Genomic DNA, 16,091 nt, shown 5'->3' with positions numbered 1-16,091 from the left:
TAAAATCATGACTGGTGTGGAAAGAGCGAATAAGGAAAAGTTATTGACTTATTCCCACAATAAAAGAACTAGGGGTTACCAAATGAAATTAATAGGTAGCAGGTTTAAAATGAACAAAGGAAGTTTTTCTTCATACAACACACAGTCAACTTGTGGAACTCCTCGCCAGAGGATGTGGTGAAGGCTAGAACTTCAACAAGGTTCAAAAGAGCTAGATAGATTAATGGAGGTTAGGTCCATCAATGGCTATGAGCCAGGGTGGGTAGGAATGGGGTCCCTGGCCTCTGTTTTCTGGAAGTGGGTGACAGGGGAAGGATCATGTGAGGATTCCCTGTTGTGATCCCTTCTCCTGGGGCATGTGGCATTGGCCGCTGTCAGCAGACAGGACACTGGGCTAGATGGCCCGTTGGTCTGACCCAGTCTGGCTGTTCTTATTGCTCCTTGTTCTGCCATCTGTCACCACTGAGAACAGCCTCTCTCCAGCCTCTTTGGACCCCCCTGCAGGTAGCTGAAGGCTGCTCTCAAATCCCCCCCCCCCCTTCTCTTCTGCAGACTAAACAAGTCCAAATCCCTCAGCCTCTCCTCGTAGGTCATGTGCTCCAGCCCCTGAATCATTTTGGTTGCCCTTTACTGGACCCTCTCCAATGTGTCCAGATCCTTTCTGTAGTGGGGGCCCCCTCCAGCATATCTACCTCTCCCCAAACTTAGTGTCATCCGCAAACTTGCTGAGGGTGCAATCCATCCCCTCAGCCAGGTCATTCATAAAGATGTTGAACAAAACCGGCCCTAGAACCGATCCTTGAGGCACTCCACTAGAAACCACCAGCCAGCCAGGCATCGAGCTGTTGATCAGTACCGGTTGGGCCCGACAGTCTAGCCAGCTTTCTATTCATCTTACGGTCCGTTGCTCCAATCCATACTGCTTTAACTTGCTGGCAAGAATCCTATGGGAGACTATCAAAAGCTTTGCTAAAAACAAGGTATATCCCATCCACATATCCCAAGGTATATCCTTCCCCGCATCCACAGAGCCAGTTACCTCATCATAGATGCTAATCGGGTTGGTCAGGCACGACTTGCCCTTGGTGAATCCATGCTGACTGTTCCTGATCACTTTCCTCTCGTCCTAGTGCCTCAAAATGGATTCCTTAAGGATCCCTCCATAATTTTTCCGGGGACTGAGGTAAGGCTGACTGGTCTGTAGTTCCCGGGATTGTCCTTGTTTAAAGAGGGGCCCTACATTTGCCTTTTTCCAATCATCCGGGATCTCTCCCGATCTCCACGAGTTTTCAAAGCTAATGGCCAAAGGCTCCGCAATGACATTTGCCAACTCCCTCAGCACCCTCGGATGCATTCAATCGGGGCCTAGGGATTTGTTTATGTTTAGCTTTTCTAAATAGTTCCTAACCTGTTCTTTCCCCACCGAGGGCTGTCACCTCCTTCCCATACTGCGTTGCCTGGTGCATTAGTCTGGGAGCTGACCTTGTCCGTGAAGACAGAGGCAAAGAAAGCATCGAGTACTTCAGCTGTTCCACATCATCTGTCACTAGGGTACCTCCCTCATCCAGTAAGGGCCCCACCCCCTCCTGGAGCTGATTTGGCTCCGGTGCAAGTCGGAGCAGCCTCGGGGGCGACTGCCCAGGGCCGACTGTGCAGCGAGCTGATGGTGCTCCGAGGGGCCGGATCGGAGCCCAGTGGGGATTATCCATCCTATGGCTTCGTAACTCCACTCTCTGCCAGCGCCTGCCCCCTCCGCATGCCCCGTGAGAGGCAGAGATCTGGGCTTAGCACCCTACGTCCTGCTCCCCCTCCCCCCGGGGCTGCAGGTCCTAGCCGCGGCGCTGCGCTAAGGACAGCTCTGATCTTGCCTCTCCCCCGGGGCAGGGGCCGTGTGTCGTGGCTTTTGGTGGAGCCAGCCGCCGAGTTGGGAGAGCTTGAGGAAGAGTCTCTCACCCGCCTTCCTTTGGGGTCTCGTGTTTCCCAGCTGGGCGGCCTGGACGCGCTGGGCTCTTTCCTCTGAGAACAGCCTGGGTCTTCCAGGGCAGCTCGCCTGATGGGACGTTGGTCTGGCTTTGCTTGGCGCTTTGTGCACCCCCAGCTCACTCTACCCTGGGAAGCCAGCACTCCAAGCCCTGGGGGTCTTCCCCTTTGCTTGTCGCAGTCGAGTCACGCCGGTGGTTTAAGAACGCCGGGAGCCAGATAACAAGCTCTGTGCTAATACCTCAGTGCCATCTGGAGCCCTCTTCTCATCCATCAGCGGGGAGACAGGCCGCCTGCTCTGTGCGCAGACGCGCTGCCATTGTCTCGGCTAATCCCCACGCGCCTCTCTCACCTGGGGGAACGGAGCGAGGGAGCTGCTGGATTCACTCCCCTCTGGTGGCCCAGCGCGGCCTCTTTGTGCTTCCACTGTCTCGGCTGCTGCCGCATTGCCCCGAGCATGAGCCCCCGGGCTGGCTTACGGGTCAGATAAGGGTGCTCGGTGGCAGCTCACTGGCTGGGCTAACAGCCCAGCAGACAAGCAGAAGGCGGGTATTGCCGCTTGAGGGGGTTTCGGCTCGTGTCAGCGGCATGATAAGGGCCCCGGTTTGCTGGCCGAGCTCGTGTAGCCGCCCCCAGGCAGATCTCAACCTGGGACCTCAGTGGAGGAGCCTCTCCAGCCTGGGCTAGAAGCCGGCTGGTGCGCAGCCTCGGCTGCAGAGCTCCCTTGTTCTTCTCTCTGGCTGCATGTGGGCCACGGGCCGCGCGTGGGGCAGTGGGTTACACCAGCACAGGGGCTGAGCAGAGGGAGGAGGGCAGCGTTCCACTGCCCCGGCCCCAGCGCTGGCTTGACTCCGGCATAAGCCGGAGCAGCCTCAGGAGGCCGTTGCAGCAGCATGGGACAGGCAGTGCACTGCAGGCCTCATGCCCCAAGCTCCCACCCCACCTGGGAGGCAGAGGGGGCCAGACTCAGCCATCTTGCTGCCTCTGCACCTTCTCTCCCCCCCCCCCCCGTGGCTCTCAAGAGGCTGGTTCTGACATGGGTGCAGCCCAGAACCAGCAGCTGGCCCCCACTTCCAAGCAGGAGGGCACATGGGTCACTGGCCGAAAGCCGGGCAGGCCCTAGGAGGCAGCCAAGGCAAAGCCCGAGCACTGACCTGCCAGTCCCCTGCTAACATTCGCTCTGCTCACCCCCCGCCCCCCATGCAGCCAGGGAGGGCATCTGCAGGCACGGGCGCCTGGGGGAGGCCCAGAGCACAGGCACCGAGGGGGGCAGCCACCGTCCACACCAGACACCTGGTCTGGGGGGACGCGAGTCAAGGCAGGGAAGAGAAATTGCCCCATGTGACCAGCCTGAGCAAACAGCTGGCTGCAGGAATCGGCCACGGCGCTCTCCGCAGCTGGGGAGGGAGCTGGCAAATCGCCAGGCGAGCCAAGAGCCCGTTCCGCAGAGAGGCTGTTGGATAAAACGGGCCCTGCCGGGGCGCCCAGCTCCACCAAGGGACGCCAATCGGAGACGCCTGTCAGCTAAGCCCGCTCCAGCAGCGAGACGGGAGAGCAGCCCCAGCCCGGCCGCAGAGCGGGGGCGAACCTTGCCCCAAGGCAGCAGAGGCGAGCGGTGCGGCCGAGCGCAGAACGTGCCCCTCGCTTGCACCCTCGCTGGCTGGACGAAAGGCCCAACGTGGGCCCCCGTGCACGGAAACGGCCCGTCCTGCTGATCTGTGCACGTGGGTCCCTTGTGCGAATGCAGCTGCAATAGCCGAGTGCAAATTTCATGCACAATTGTAGATCCAGACTCTACCAGCCGGCCTGTCATCAATGCGCCACGTTACTCTTCGCTGCTCCCCACATTCAAAGCCAGGCCCCCCTTGCTCCCTTTTTTAAACACGCGGCTCTCAGGGTCCGGACTCCTCGTTGCTATCTGCCCGCCTCCCCCGGCTCCAGCTCACCTCCTCCTGCCCAGCCCTTACCCATGTGTTTCTCGGGTGAAAAGTGCAGCTTTGGGAAGGAGCCAAATGGCTGCCAACAGGCCACCTTCCTGCAGGCGAGCCCAAAGGCCAGGTCCTCACTGGCTCCGCAGCGGAAAGGGACGAATTCCAGGGGACGGCGGCACCAAGAGCTAACGCTGGCCCTGGAAGGATCACGGGACAGATCCTCTTTTACAAGCGGGTGGAGGAGGGAGGGCGGGAAACAGGCAAAAGGGATCATATCTGCACCACAAACAATCACAAACACAGCTTTGTGCGGCTGCTGCCACCCTGACTCCCATGCTGATCTGCTGCAGAACGGCTTTCAGGCCCAGCTGGGCAGCAGCGCCTCCTGAAGCCACGACTGGAGGGAGCCTTTAAGCGTCCCCGACAGTACATTTTGTCTGAGATGGAAATGAATGCTGCCAGCATGCAAATCTCTCTAAATTAGGCACGGCCCAGCTTGCAGGAGCGCTGCTGTTTTGTGATGACCGTCATTATCTCTAGCAGCACAGAAAAGGAAGCAGGAATATTCCCAAAAGAACAGCCAGACAGGGCCAGGCCAAAGGTCCATCCAGGCCAGTATCCAGTCTGCCAACAGCAGCCAGTGCCAGGTGCACCAGAGGGAGTAAAGAGAACAGGGAATCAAGTGATCCCTCCCGTCACCCATTCCCAGCTTCTGGCAGATAGGCTAGGGACACCCATCCCTGTCCATGCTGGCTAATAGCCATTAATGGACCTAACTTCCATACGTCTATCTAGTTCTTTTCTGAACCCTGTTAACATCCTGGTCTTCACAACATCCTCTGGCAAGGAGTTCCACATGTAAACTCTGCATTGTGTGAAGAAAATCTTCCCTTCGTTTGTTTGAAACCTGCTACCTATTCATTTCATTTGGTGACCCCTAGTTCTTATGAGTAAACAGCACTTCTTTATCCATCTTCTTCACACCAGTCATGATCTTTATAGACCTCAATTTCCCCTTAGTCGTCTCTTTTCCCAGCTTAAAAGTCCCAGTTTTATTAATCTCTCCTCATATGGAAGCTGTTCCATACCCTGCCCCATGTCCGTTGACCTTTTCTGAACCTTTTCTCTTTTTCAATTCCAAGATGGCTTTTGAGGTCAGGTGACCGAATCTCTGTGCAGTATTCAAGATGCGGGCATAGCATGGATTTAGAGAGGTAGTAAGATCTTCTCTGTCTTATTCGCTATCCCTTTCTTAAGGATTCCCAACTTTGTTCTATTTTCTGACGGCCACTGCACACGGAGTGATGTTTTCAGAGAACTATCCACAATGACTCCAGGATCTCGCTCTCTCTCGATGGCAACAGCTAATTTAGACCCATCATTTTGTATGTCTAGTTGGGATGTTTCCCGATGGCCATTACTTTGCATTGATCAACACTGAATTTCATTTGCCACGAGTGGGCTGTGCCCAGGAAAGCTCTGATCCCATCTGCATGTTTTGTTAGTCTTTAAAGTGCTACCAGACCATTGGTTGTTTTTTAAGTTCATCTACCATTTTATTGGCCAGTTCTGAGCATGCTGTTTGTGGCTCTTTGCACTCTGCCTTGCCACCTCTCTGTTTACCCCTTTCTCCAGATCATCCAGGACTGTGTTGAACAGCATTGGTGCCCTGCGTACACACGATTACCTCTCTCCATTCTGCTTCCTTTCACCCTGTTTCCTGTCTGTGAACCAGTTTCCAAGCCATGAAAAGACCTTCTCTCTCACCCTAGGGCAGCTTACCTTGCTTAAGAGCCTTTGGCGAGGGACCTTGTCAAAGGCTTTCTGGAAATCTAAGCACCCTCTGTCCACCTGTCCACATGCTTGTTGACCCACTCAAAGAATGCTAGTCGACTGGGCGCGATTTCCCTTTACAGAACCGTACTGACGCTTCCCCAGCAAGTGATGTTCATCCACGTGTCGGACGACACTGTCCTTGGTTTCAACCAGTGTGCCCCGTACCGAAGTCCAACTCACCAGCCTGTCACTGTCGAGATCCCCTCTGCAGCCCTTTTAAAAAACTGGCATCACATTCGCCCTCTTCCAGCCATGCGGTGCAGAGGCTGATGCAAAGGACAGGTTACACACCACAGTTGGGAATTCTGCAATGTCCCACCCGAGTTCCCTCAGAACTCTTGGGCGAATGCCACCTGGGCCTGGTGCCTGACCACGGTTTAACGTAACGCTCCTCTCACGACACTCGGGTTTGGCACCCACGCTGAGCGGCTCAGGTTTGGGAATCTCCCTCCCACCTCAGCAGGGAACAGCGCTGCAAGGAATTCGTTTGGCTTTACACTGCGCCTGCCAGGGTGTCTGCTCCTTTCTAACGCCCACGCTTAAACAAGGCCCGGGCCTCTCCGACGCGGTGCGGAGCCGCCATGGCAGGGTTTGGATCTCTGTCTGGGGGTTTTCATTTGGGGTTTACGTTTCAGCTGAGCCTCCGTTATGGAGGCTTTGAAAAGTTTCCATGCTGCCTGCAGGGATTGCGCTCGGCTCAGCCGCCTCCTGTCCCAGCTGGGAGCCACTGCTCAGAGAAGGGCTGGCTTTGGCAGGCTGAGATCTGGAATTGCACAGCTAGCGACGGGGGCAAGCGAGAAAGGGGCTGTGACCAGTTTCTCGGCAACCAGGCAACCCACCTGCTCCTCCCGTGACTCCCTGCCCAGCGCACCTAGGGCCTGCCTTTCCGCCAGCACCAAATTCACAGGTGGAGCCCGAAGCTGAGCCCTGTCTGTGCAGAGCAGGGGCTGAAGAGGCTGGAACTGGCAGGGGAGCTGTGGAAACACTTTCCCCTCCATTCCCCAGGCCTAACCCCTGGGCAGCCCAGGCAGGGCACCGTACACCTGCCCTGGAGAGGGGCCAGCAGCACGGGGCACAGGCACACTTGTGTCCAGGGGACTTACCTGAGACCAGCCCACGTGCAATATCCCTGAGCAATGGTGCCCATGGGGGGTGTCTCGCTACCCCCCGAGCTAGCCAGGCTCCCCTCTGCTCGGCTCCTCTCCTGCAGGGCTCTGCCGTGGGGCGAAGCTGCACCAGTGCCCGGCCTGTGCACACCCCGCAAGGAAACGCCCAACGAGAAATAAAAACATCGACTTTAATGGCTAGGAACCCCGTGGAACTGCTCCCCCAAGGAGTCACTCCCGCGGGGCCGACGGCGCGGTGCCCTCGCGCCCACCCGCTGCCTCAGAAGTTGTCCAGCAGCTCCAGAATCCGCTTCTGCTCGCTCTCGCGGAACTCCTGGTTCTTCCCGTCCCCGATGTTCTCGGCGTACTCTGTCGAAGGACAAGGACAGCCCTGAGCCGCCGCCGCCACTCCCCACGCGCGGCCTGCCCTGGGGTGTTCGCACCCGCGCCGGGCTGAGTCACCAGGCACAGCGCCGGCTCATCTGCCTGGGCACAAGCGCGGCTGATAATCGCTTCCCACGGGCGGGGGCACCGGAAGAGGCTCGTCCCCAGCCACCAGCAGGGAGCCAGAGAACCCCCCAGCCTGCCCCTCCGGAGAGGAGACCATGCAGGACGGGGGCCCAAGCAGCAGTCACCAGAGCGGGGTCAGTGCCGGGAGCGGCTCACCCTGCACCTTTGCAAACCAAGAACCAAAGGAGCATCGCAGGGAACGGGCGGCTGCCGCTAGGGAAGGGGTTTTCCAGCAATAGAGCAGCTCGTGTTCAGGGCCCGGAGGGCCAAGCCACGGCAGACAGCTGTGCCAAGCCTCACTGCAAGAGCCCTGAGCCGGCTCATGCACACCAGAGCAGGAAGCTCTCTGCCGAGGCCTCGGGGAAGCCCTTCCACACGGAAGCTGCCAGTCTCTGCACCGAGACGCTGGTGCCACCAGCCCTTGAGCCGTGGGCCGGAGTCCAGGCGCGGGGAGCACTGGCGGGCCCAGGTCCCTCCCGCACCAAGCTGAGAGCAGCCCTGGGGGCAGGCAGCCGGCTCTGTCCCCCAGTGTCCTGCCCTGCCGAGTCGCAGAGGGGCCCCAGCCTCCTCCAGTCCTCTCCCTTCAGGCCCCTTCCTGGCCTCTGCCGCAGAGCAGGAGGCACAGCCGAGCCGGAGCACAGCTCCGCTGGCTCTTCAGGGCTTGCTCAAGGGAAAAGCGCCCAGCAGCTGGCTCAAGCGTAATTGCTCCAGGGTCGCTGACAGCTCCCCCCCGCCTGTGAGATCTCCAACGTTCCCAGCCCCAGCACTGGCCCCTCCGAAGTGTTTGGTGAGCACTGCACGGCCTGCTGGGAAAGGGCTCCTGGCCCACGGACGCTACGTGGAACAAGCAGACAAAACCAGATCGGAGCCTCTCCCGGTTTTCACGTGGCGACCGGGTGGGAGGGGGGTTTGAACGGCTGTTTCCCCAGCGCTGTGCGCGTGGCTGCTGCACCGGTGCAAAGTGCCTCAGACTGGACTCTGCCCCGTGGCCAGCCCTGCAGCGGCTGGGCTGGACGCTGGAGCCCCTAAGATCCTCCAGCTTCCCCAGTGCCCAGCTCTGTCTCCCCCTGAACAGCTGAACCAGCAGCTCTCTGTAGACAGGGCCAGGGTCAGTGGCAGGGCCAGGCCGGCAGCCAGGAAGCTGCACTCAGCCAGGAGAGCCCTGAGCAGTGCTCTCCACAGCTCAATCCCGCCCCCCAGTACCAAGGCAGCTCTCGGGGCCAGTCCATCCTGCCATGGTGCGCAAGGACCTGCAGCCTGAGCCGGGTGGGGATGAACAGCGGAGCCAGCCAGCCAGCCCTTACCGGAGCAGCCAGCTGGCGGGACAAGTCGGGGGGGGGGGGGGGGGGGGCGTCCGGTGGGTGATCAGCTCTGCAGCCTGCCCTGCAGCTCGATTCAGCCTCCCAGTGACGCTGGCGAGACGGGCTGGGCCGGAGCCGGGGCGCTAGAGCCCCCAGGGCTCGGCTGTCACGTGACCCGAGCAGTACGAACTGCAAACCCGATACTGGCACTAGGAGGCAAATGGCACCAGCTCCCTCTCCCCAGCCGTGGGACCCCGCGCAGTCTGCCCCAGAGCCAGGCTCATACCGCTGGGAGCAGGAGGCCGGGCCATGGGGCCAGGAGAGGAGACTCCCCTGCACTTCCGGAGTGTGTAGCACGCTCGCGCTCAGCTCAGCTCTCGGGCGTAAGGGCCATGCCTGCAGGAAGTGCTCCGGAGCCGCCTCCATCACCGGGGCCCGGCACCTCCCGTAGATGCGCCTCTCCCCTCTACGCTACAGCCACCGCCGCCAGGCCACGGCAGAGCCCAGCAAGCGCCAGGCCAGCGACTCCTCCCCGCTTCCCAGGGCTCGCCGCTGGGCCGCCAAGGCATGCCAGGGGCTCTGGGGCGCGGTGCCAAGTCTGCGCTACCTCGGCCCGGTCCCGCTCCCTGGGGGACTCACCCTTTATGATGTGCCGGACGATTTTGATGGAGCTGCCTCTCATGTTCAGAATCTGATGGACCCTCTGCCGGATCTGAGCGGGAGAGGAGGGGCAGACAGACAGACATCACTGCCGGCCCCGCGGCGGGGAGACCCAGGCCCCGCCTCGCCAGGAACGCCACGTTTCCTCGGAGGGCTGCGCCACCCAGCTACCTGGGCAGCCCGCTGCTCTCACACAGGCAAGCTCTGAAAGGCTCCCCAAAGGGGCTGCAAGGGTGTGGCCAGCCCAGGCCTGCAGCCTGCCATGCGCGGACACAGACGCTTAGAGCCAGTGCACAGGAGACCTGGGGGAACTGGCAGGCGTCGCGCCTGGGACTGCCGGTCCCGCCCCCGGCGGGTCCAGGTGGTGAACACGCCCGTTGGTGCGGCCACGGCTGCTAGCCCTGGGGCAACTGCTCTCCTGGCCGGGCAGTGGGAGCAGCTGGGGGGGGGCTCAGGGCCGTGCGGGTCCGGGCCGGCCTGGCGCTTACCTGCGGGACGCTGGCATTGCAGATCTCTGCCATGATGTAGCAGATGAGCTGCAGAACGAAGAGACCGGCGTCCAGGCGGCGGAGGTAGAACTCGTCCTCCGTGTCGTCGTCTATGATCTCGCCCTGGCGCACCATGTCCTAAGGGCGGCACAAGGAGGAGTCAGCAGGCGGCCTCTCCCCCGTATCGCTACAAGAGAACCAAGCAGCCGGCATCTCCGCACTCTCCCTCTCGAGGGGTTCTCTGCTGTGCCGGGCGTTCCCGCCAGCCAAGAATCGCCGGCACGGCCCCTAAACCAGGCTGAGGCGCGAGAAAACGGGGAGGTGGAATCTTTAAAGCAAGATGGTCCCAATTCCACTTCATAACCATTCCCCCTCCCAGGCCCTGCGCCCCAACCCCCTTCCCCGAGCTCCCTCCCGGACCCTGGGCCCCAACCCCCTGCCCCGAGCTCCCTCCCGGACCCTGGGCCCCAACCCCCTGCCCCGAGCTCCCTCCCGGACCCTGGGCCCCAACCCCCTGCCCCGAGCTCCCTCCCGGACCCTGGGCCCCAACCCCCTGCCCCGAGCTCCCTCCCGGACCCTGGGCCCCAACCCCCTGCCCCGAGCTCCCTCCCGGACCTTGGGCCCCAACCCCTTACCCCGAGCTCCCTCCCGGACTCTGGGCCCCAACCCCCTACCCCGAGCTCCCTCCCGGACCCTGGGCCCCAACCCCCTACCCCGAGCTCCCTCCCGGACCCTGGGCCCCAACCCCCTACCCCGAGCTCCCTCCCGGGCCCTGCACCCCGACCCCCTGCCCCGCACTCCAACCCCCTTTCCCGAGCTCCCTCCAGGACCCTGCACCTCCTCCATTAATATTCTGGAAGAGGGCAGCCCTTGGCCATTTACCACATTTTTGGAGTGCCCCCCCACCCCCCGGCGACAGAGCTTCCTTCCAAAGCCAGGCAGCGCCCTTAGTCAGTCGATGGGACCCAGAGAGCAACCCGAGGCCTTCGCCCTCTCGCCCCCGGCTAAGCACCAGGACCTGGAAGCAGAGCTCTGTCCCGGCTGCCGCAGACCGTGGACGTCAGGCCCAGGCAGCGGCAATAGGCAGGTGAAGCTGCCAAAGCAAGTCCTCGCTCTTCCCTCGCGTGGGGCGTGGAGGGCAAGGGGCAGCCACCAGCCAGCGCGGCCAGAGGCTCCCTCCTGGGCAGGGCCCTGGGGCGGCTCCCTCGGCTGCCAGAGAGACCGGCTGGAACTCAGCTCGCACGCGACCCCTCATCTCCCAGGAAGCAGCGGGGCAGGCTCTGCGGGCGCTCTGCAGCGCGTGATTGATTAGGCAGTGGGGTGGCAGGTGGGCACACGCCAGCGGAGCAATATTTCCTCATTAGCGCTGTCGCCAGCCAGCGCGCTCCACCTGCAAGAACGGCCTGGGCGTGTGTGTGTGTGTACGTACGTGTGCACGTACGTGTGCGTGTGTGTGCGTGTGCGTACGTGTACGTGCGTGTGCGTACGTGTACGTGCGTGTACGTGTGTGTGTACGTGTACGTGTGTGTGTACGTGTACGTGTGTGTGTACGTGTACGTGTGTGTACGTGTGTGTGTGTGTACGTGTACGTGTGTACGTGTACGTGTGTGCGTGTACGTGTACGTGTGTACGTGTACGTGTGTGCGTGTACGTGTACGTGCGTGTGCGTACGTGTGTGTGTGTGTACGTGTGCGCGCGCGTCTGAGCGTTGCAGACAAATACACACACAAGGTCACAAGTGCCACAAGCTGCTTTCGGCTGCCAGCTCCTGGCTTTCTGAGCCCGCCTCTGCCCTGCAATCCCGGGCAGCACCCGAGTTGCCAGGTGGACAGTGACGCCTTCGCCCCATTGCAACCCCTGAGCAGGGACGGCATCCCCCAGCAGGTGCAGCGGGCACGGCCCCTCTCGGAGGCGCTCGTGGGACCAGAGCAGGCGTGCTGCCAGGCCAGCATCAGTGACAAGTACCAGGGCCCTCCAGAGTCCTGTAGTGGTGGGGGGAGGGGGCTAACCTCTCCTCCCCCTCCCCAAAACAGACCAGCTCCTGGCCGCTGTGCAGAGGCTGAGTCCTTACCCTGCCCTTGAGCGTCTTCCTCCAGGATCTCCTCTGCCCCAGCCCGTGTCGTGCCCAGGCCCCAAGAGACCCCTCCCCCCGGCGTCAGTGCCCGGCTGGACTCGCTGTGCCCACCGGCAGACCAGCAGCAGCCCGGTGAACACAACCATCGCCCACAACGGAGCCAGGTCACAGGCAGGAGCGTGGCTTCCTGGCACACACCTGCCGGAGAGCTCGCTCTGCTGCGTCCCAGTCGTCACTCGCTGCCACCCCACCGAGCCCGACTACGCCACGGCAGGGCAGCGCTCCCCACTAGGCGGCGACAGGCCCGCGCAGCACGAGGGGCAGCTCGGTTCAGCCCGGCAGGGAGGAGAGCTTCCCGAATCACAGCCAGGCTTCCAGGCCAGCCTCTCCCCCACGGCCAAGGGGAGTTCCCTGGCAGAGTGGAGGAGGGGCCATGCAGGGGGCCGGGGTGCCCCAAATGGCAGCTGCCCATGAACTCGCTGTGCCCCTGCGTGCAGCCCCGTGCCGCTTGCCCAGATGCTCCCTGTGACGTAGTGGGGGTACCTGGCTGGTTTCTATGCTGCTGGCTCTGGGGTAACCCCCACTGGCTGCCGTGGGTACCACGACCCAGCAAAACAGGATGAGTCACTATGCAAACAAGTATGGCCAGACACCCCCATGGAGAGGAACAAAGGAAGGTGGATGCTGCCCTGGCTGGGGGGCAGGGCTGGAAGAGAGTTAGTTAGTAGCTGGCTGTCTGGGAGCATGGAGGAGACAGCCTAGGTAAAGGGGCTGGAGTATAGGGGCCCAGTCTCCCCCATCTCAAGGGGGCCTGAGGCATCCTAGCCCAGCTCTGTGACCAGATTCCATCTGTGCTGTGCTGTATCCTGGAGAGGCAATAAACTTCCTCTATTCCACCGGCTGGTGCAGTCTGTTTGTGCCATTTCGGGGTGCAGGAGACGGGGGACCCCAACGCGCCGTCACACTCCCCCACCCGGCAAGGGCTGCCGCGCCAGTTCTACTCCACGCCGGCTGAAGCTGTTGCCATTTGAGAGTCTGGGAAGAGCAACCAGAAGGATGAAAGGCCCAGAGAATGTGAGCAGGGAGGGAAGCTGAAGGAACGGGGCTTGGAAAGGAGAAGGCTCAGGGGGGACACGAGAGCGGCTTTCAAGTACCTAAAAGGGTGTCACAAGGAGCAGGGAGGAAAAATTGTTCCTCTCGGCCTGAGGACGGGACAAGCAGCAAGGGGCTTAAACTGCAGCAAGGGAGGTTGAGGTTGGACATGAGGAAAAACTTCCCACCTGTCAGGGTGGTGAAACACTGGACTAAATTAGTGGGGGTGGAGTCTCCATCCCTGGAGATATTTAAGAGCGGGTTGGACAGACACCTGGCAGGGATGGTCTAGACGGTGCTTGGTCTGGCTGTGAGGGCAGGGAACTGGACTCGATCACCTCTCGAGGTCTCTACCAGCTCTAGTGCTCTATGATGCTCAGGGAGGCCCTGCTGGGTCTCTGAAGCATCCCCGGGCCAGAGGGCCAGCCCGGCCCTTTCAATGCTCCAAGTTCCATTCACAGTGGCTCCTCCCTCGCCCGCTCCCGCCAGCGCTTCACTCACCCCAAGCACGGGCGAGGGGCACCGAGCGCCAGGGCTCCCACCACGCCGGATTCACTAGGCCCCCAGCGCAGCTTGGGGCGGGCCAAGCCACGTGGCAGCGCCTGGGAGCCACGGCCTCAGAACGGCCGTTCCCAAACAAGCCAGCGCGTGGAGCCCAAGGGTGGAAAAGCAAAGCCAAGCGCAAGTCGAAGGGCAACATGAGAACCCAGAGACTCCTGACGTCCAGCAGCCCCTCGGTGTGCAACGGCCCCTCCGTCTCCAGTCACACGGCCGGCGGCCCGGGCTCCCCATCACTGACCGCCAGTGTCCAGTCGGGGAACATCTCCAGGACACACCAGTCACCTGTGCGGATCCTAATCAGTTCTTGGTAACGAAACAGGCACCAGCCTAGACAGGCGGACGTGGCCTCCCCGTTTGCTGTCCCCAGCCCGGAGAGAAATGAGCCCTAATACGCAGTGGGTAGGGACACCGGGCATGCGGGCCAACCGGAGAGGTGTGTCATTCCCATATTCTCTTCAAAGGCCGCCTCCCTGTGTCGCTGCCGGAGAAGAAGGGATCCGGAGAGCGGCGTGCGGCTCTGCTCTTGACTACGCAGGAGCAGCAGGGAAGACGGCTCGTCCCTTGTCCTGCTAGACCAGGCCTGCCGCCTGAGGGATTGCTGGGTACCAGCAAAGGAAGCAGCCACAGCTCCCGAGGCACCGCGGGGGCGGGGGGACGTACGGTGCCCAGTGCCAGTCTGAGTCTCTTCGCCACAGCCGCCCTCGATGTTCGTGTCTGGCAGAACCCTGCCGCCGAGCCGCCGTTCCACTCTGCCTCCCGCGGAGCTCCCGTCCAAACGAGAGGGAGATGCCATTTCCAATCCGCTGCCCCCAGGCACTGAGGTGCCCCTCGCTGATGGGCTCCTGCGGCACTCCAAAGAGCCCCCCTCTCGCTAATGAGGCAGGACTGACAGGCTCAAACCTGAGGCTGACGGATCTGCCAGTACAGCGGAGGCAGCGCCCATCTCCGGCCAGGCGGGCCTGAGACACCCCCTGCCCTTCCCCGCAGACATCGCGCGGCCCCTGGTCCCAGGAGAGCGAGGCTGGCGGCGCGGCGCAGCGGGGAGCACACCCACTCTGCAGGTCCGGCTACAGCACTTCCAAGGAGATGCCCCCCCCCCCCGGTGTCTGTCGGCATGGCGACGTCACCTCCCCGGCAGCATTCCTCCAGCCTGGCACCGTCTACCCCGGGGCTCGGTCGGCAGTGCTGCTTGTGGCAGGGGGTCCCGCCCCTCCGAGGGGGCACACAGCTGAGGGGTCCCGGGGGAAAGCAGGCCCGAGTCAGCACTGCGCAGCCTCAGAAAAGCGGGCGCGACAAGCCAGACCTGGTTCCAGCACTTCGGGCACAGACACGCAGCCGCTGCTAGGCCCTGGATGCTGCACGGACTGTGGGCAGGGACCCGAGGGAGGCTGGAAAGGGGGTGTCTGAGGGGCGTCATGCATGCGGGACAGCAGGAGCACGCAGGGACCGGGGTGCACGTCAGTCGGAGGTCAGGAAGGAGCCGGGCCGAGTGCAGACTTGCAGCCCAACGCCCAGTGAACTGGAACAACGGCCCCCCCAAAAGGGGGGAGGGGAGACGGACAGTGCTACAAACCCTGAGGCCCGGCATTCTGCCCCTCCAGCCCAGCAGGCCCTAGCTGCACTGCTGTGCCGCGTGGCCTAGGGAGCCTTCCCAGCCCTGTGCAAGCGCCGGCTCAATGCACATGCCCTACGGCCACGGTCGCCAATGCAGAGCCCCGCCGCCTCGGTGACAAGGGACGCGTCCCCCAGCAGCTTCTCGTGCGGATTTGCCATCAGGTCCCGAGAGGCAGGACTCGGGGCCGAGTCCTGATGCGGGTCACAGTTTGTGCTGTGGGCAAGAGGGCAGGCCCCCCGCCAGGGCACGCCAAGGTAGCAGCCACGCTCTCAGCTGTGCACACCAGAAAGCAGCCTCGCCGTCTCTTGGGACGTTTGTTCAGGTCTGCTCCCGGCCCCTGCAACCGAAGGGCTGGTCACTGCTACCACGCCCGGCACCTCCCTGGACCCAGCGAGCAAACGCACCGGGCAGGCCGGGCCTCCAGACCCCTGCAAGCCCAGCCGGAGAGCTACACAGCTCCCCAAAGCAGCTCCCGGTGCAGCAGGAGAGCGAGTGCCTGGGTACACGAGGCAGTCAGCAGGCTGCACGCCCACCAGTGAACACAGGTACAGGCCTCCCACTTCCATTAACCCCTTGTTCACTCTGGCCCGCAATTCAATTCCAGGCAGTTCAAACACCAGCCTCGCACATCGCCCGCTACGCTACCCAAACCTGCGGACCCGGCCTCGGGCCCAGCTCCGTCCATCTTGCCCTTGCACGGGCGGAATGGCTTAACGGCCGCACAATTAGCATGTCGTTTGGGAGTCATTAGCACGCAAGGGATCTGTGTTAGCACTGCACTCAAACCTGCCGAGTGTCATTCTCGGTGGAACTAAAAAAATCCATTAAACCGTCTCGTGCCTTCCCCTCCCCCTTCCAGGGATGGCGGTGGCTGCTGCCGTCTATAACTGCACCTTCGCGAGGCAGCGCCAAGAACCGGGGGCTCTGCAGCTCCTCC

The 16,091-nt window shown here is 61.9% G+C and overlaps 1 protein-coding gene across 2 annotated transcripts in view; it reads right to left on the bottom strand.

The window, feature by feature from the left end:
• Nucleotides 1-7,025: 7,025 nt before the first annotated feature.
• The window catches only part of CTNNBL1 (catenin beta like 1), a 90,081-nt gene continuing 81,015 nt past the window's right edge, over nt 7,026-16,091 (bottom strand). For both annotated transcript variants that reach the window (XM_075900794.1, XM_075900793.1), the window contains 3 exons: nt 9,813-9,950; nt 9,304-9,376; nt 7,026-7,222 (listed from right to left, as the gene is read on the bottom strand). In XM_075900794.1, the coding sequence (XP_075756909.1) occupies nt 7,045-7,222; nt 9,304-9,376; nt 9,813-9,950 (389 nt within the window). In that variant the 3' untranslated portion in view covers nt 7,026-7,044. The remainder of the gene's footprint in view (nt 7,223-9,303; nt 9,377-9,812; nt 9,951-16,091) is intronic.

Source organism: Pelodiscus sinensis, chromosome 18 (assembly GCF_049634645.1).
Source record: "Pelodiscus sinensis isolate JC-2024 chromosome 18, ASM4963464v1, whole genome shotgun sequence".
Classification (NCBI taxonomy): domain Eukaryota; kingdom Metazoa; phylum Chordata; order Testudines; family Trionychidae; genus Pelodiscus; species Pelodiscus sinensis.
The sequence above is the reverse complement of the archived record's forward strand: the minus strand, read 5'-3'. Positions and strand labels throughout refer to the sequence as shown.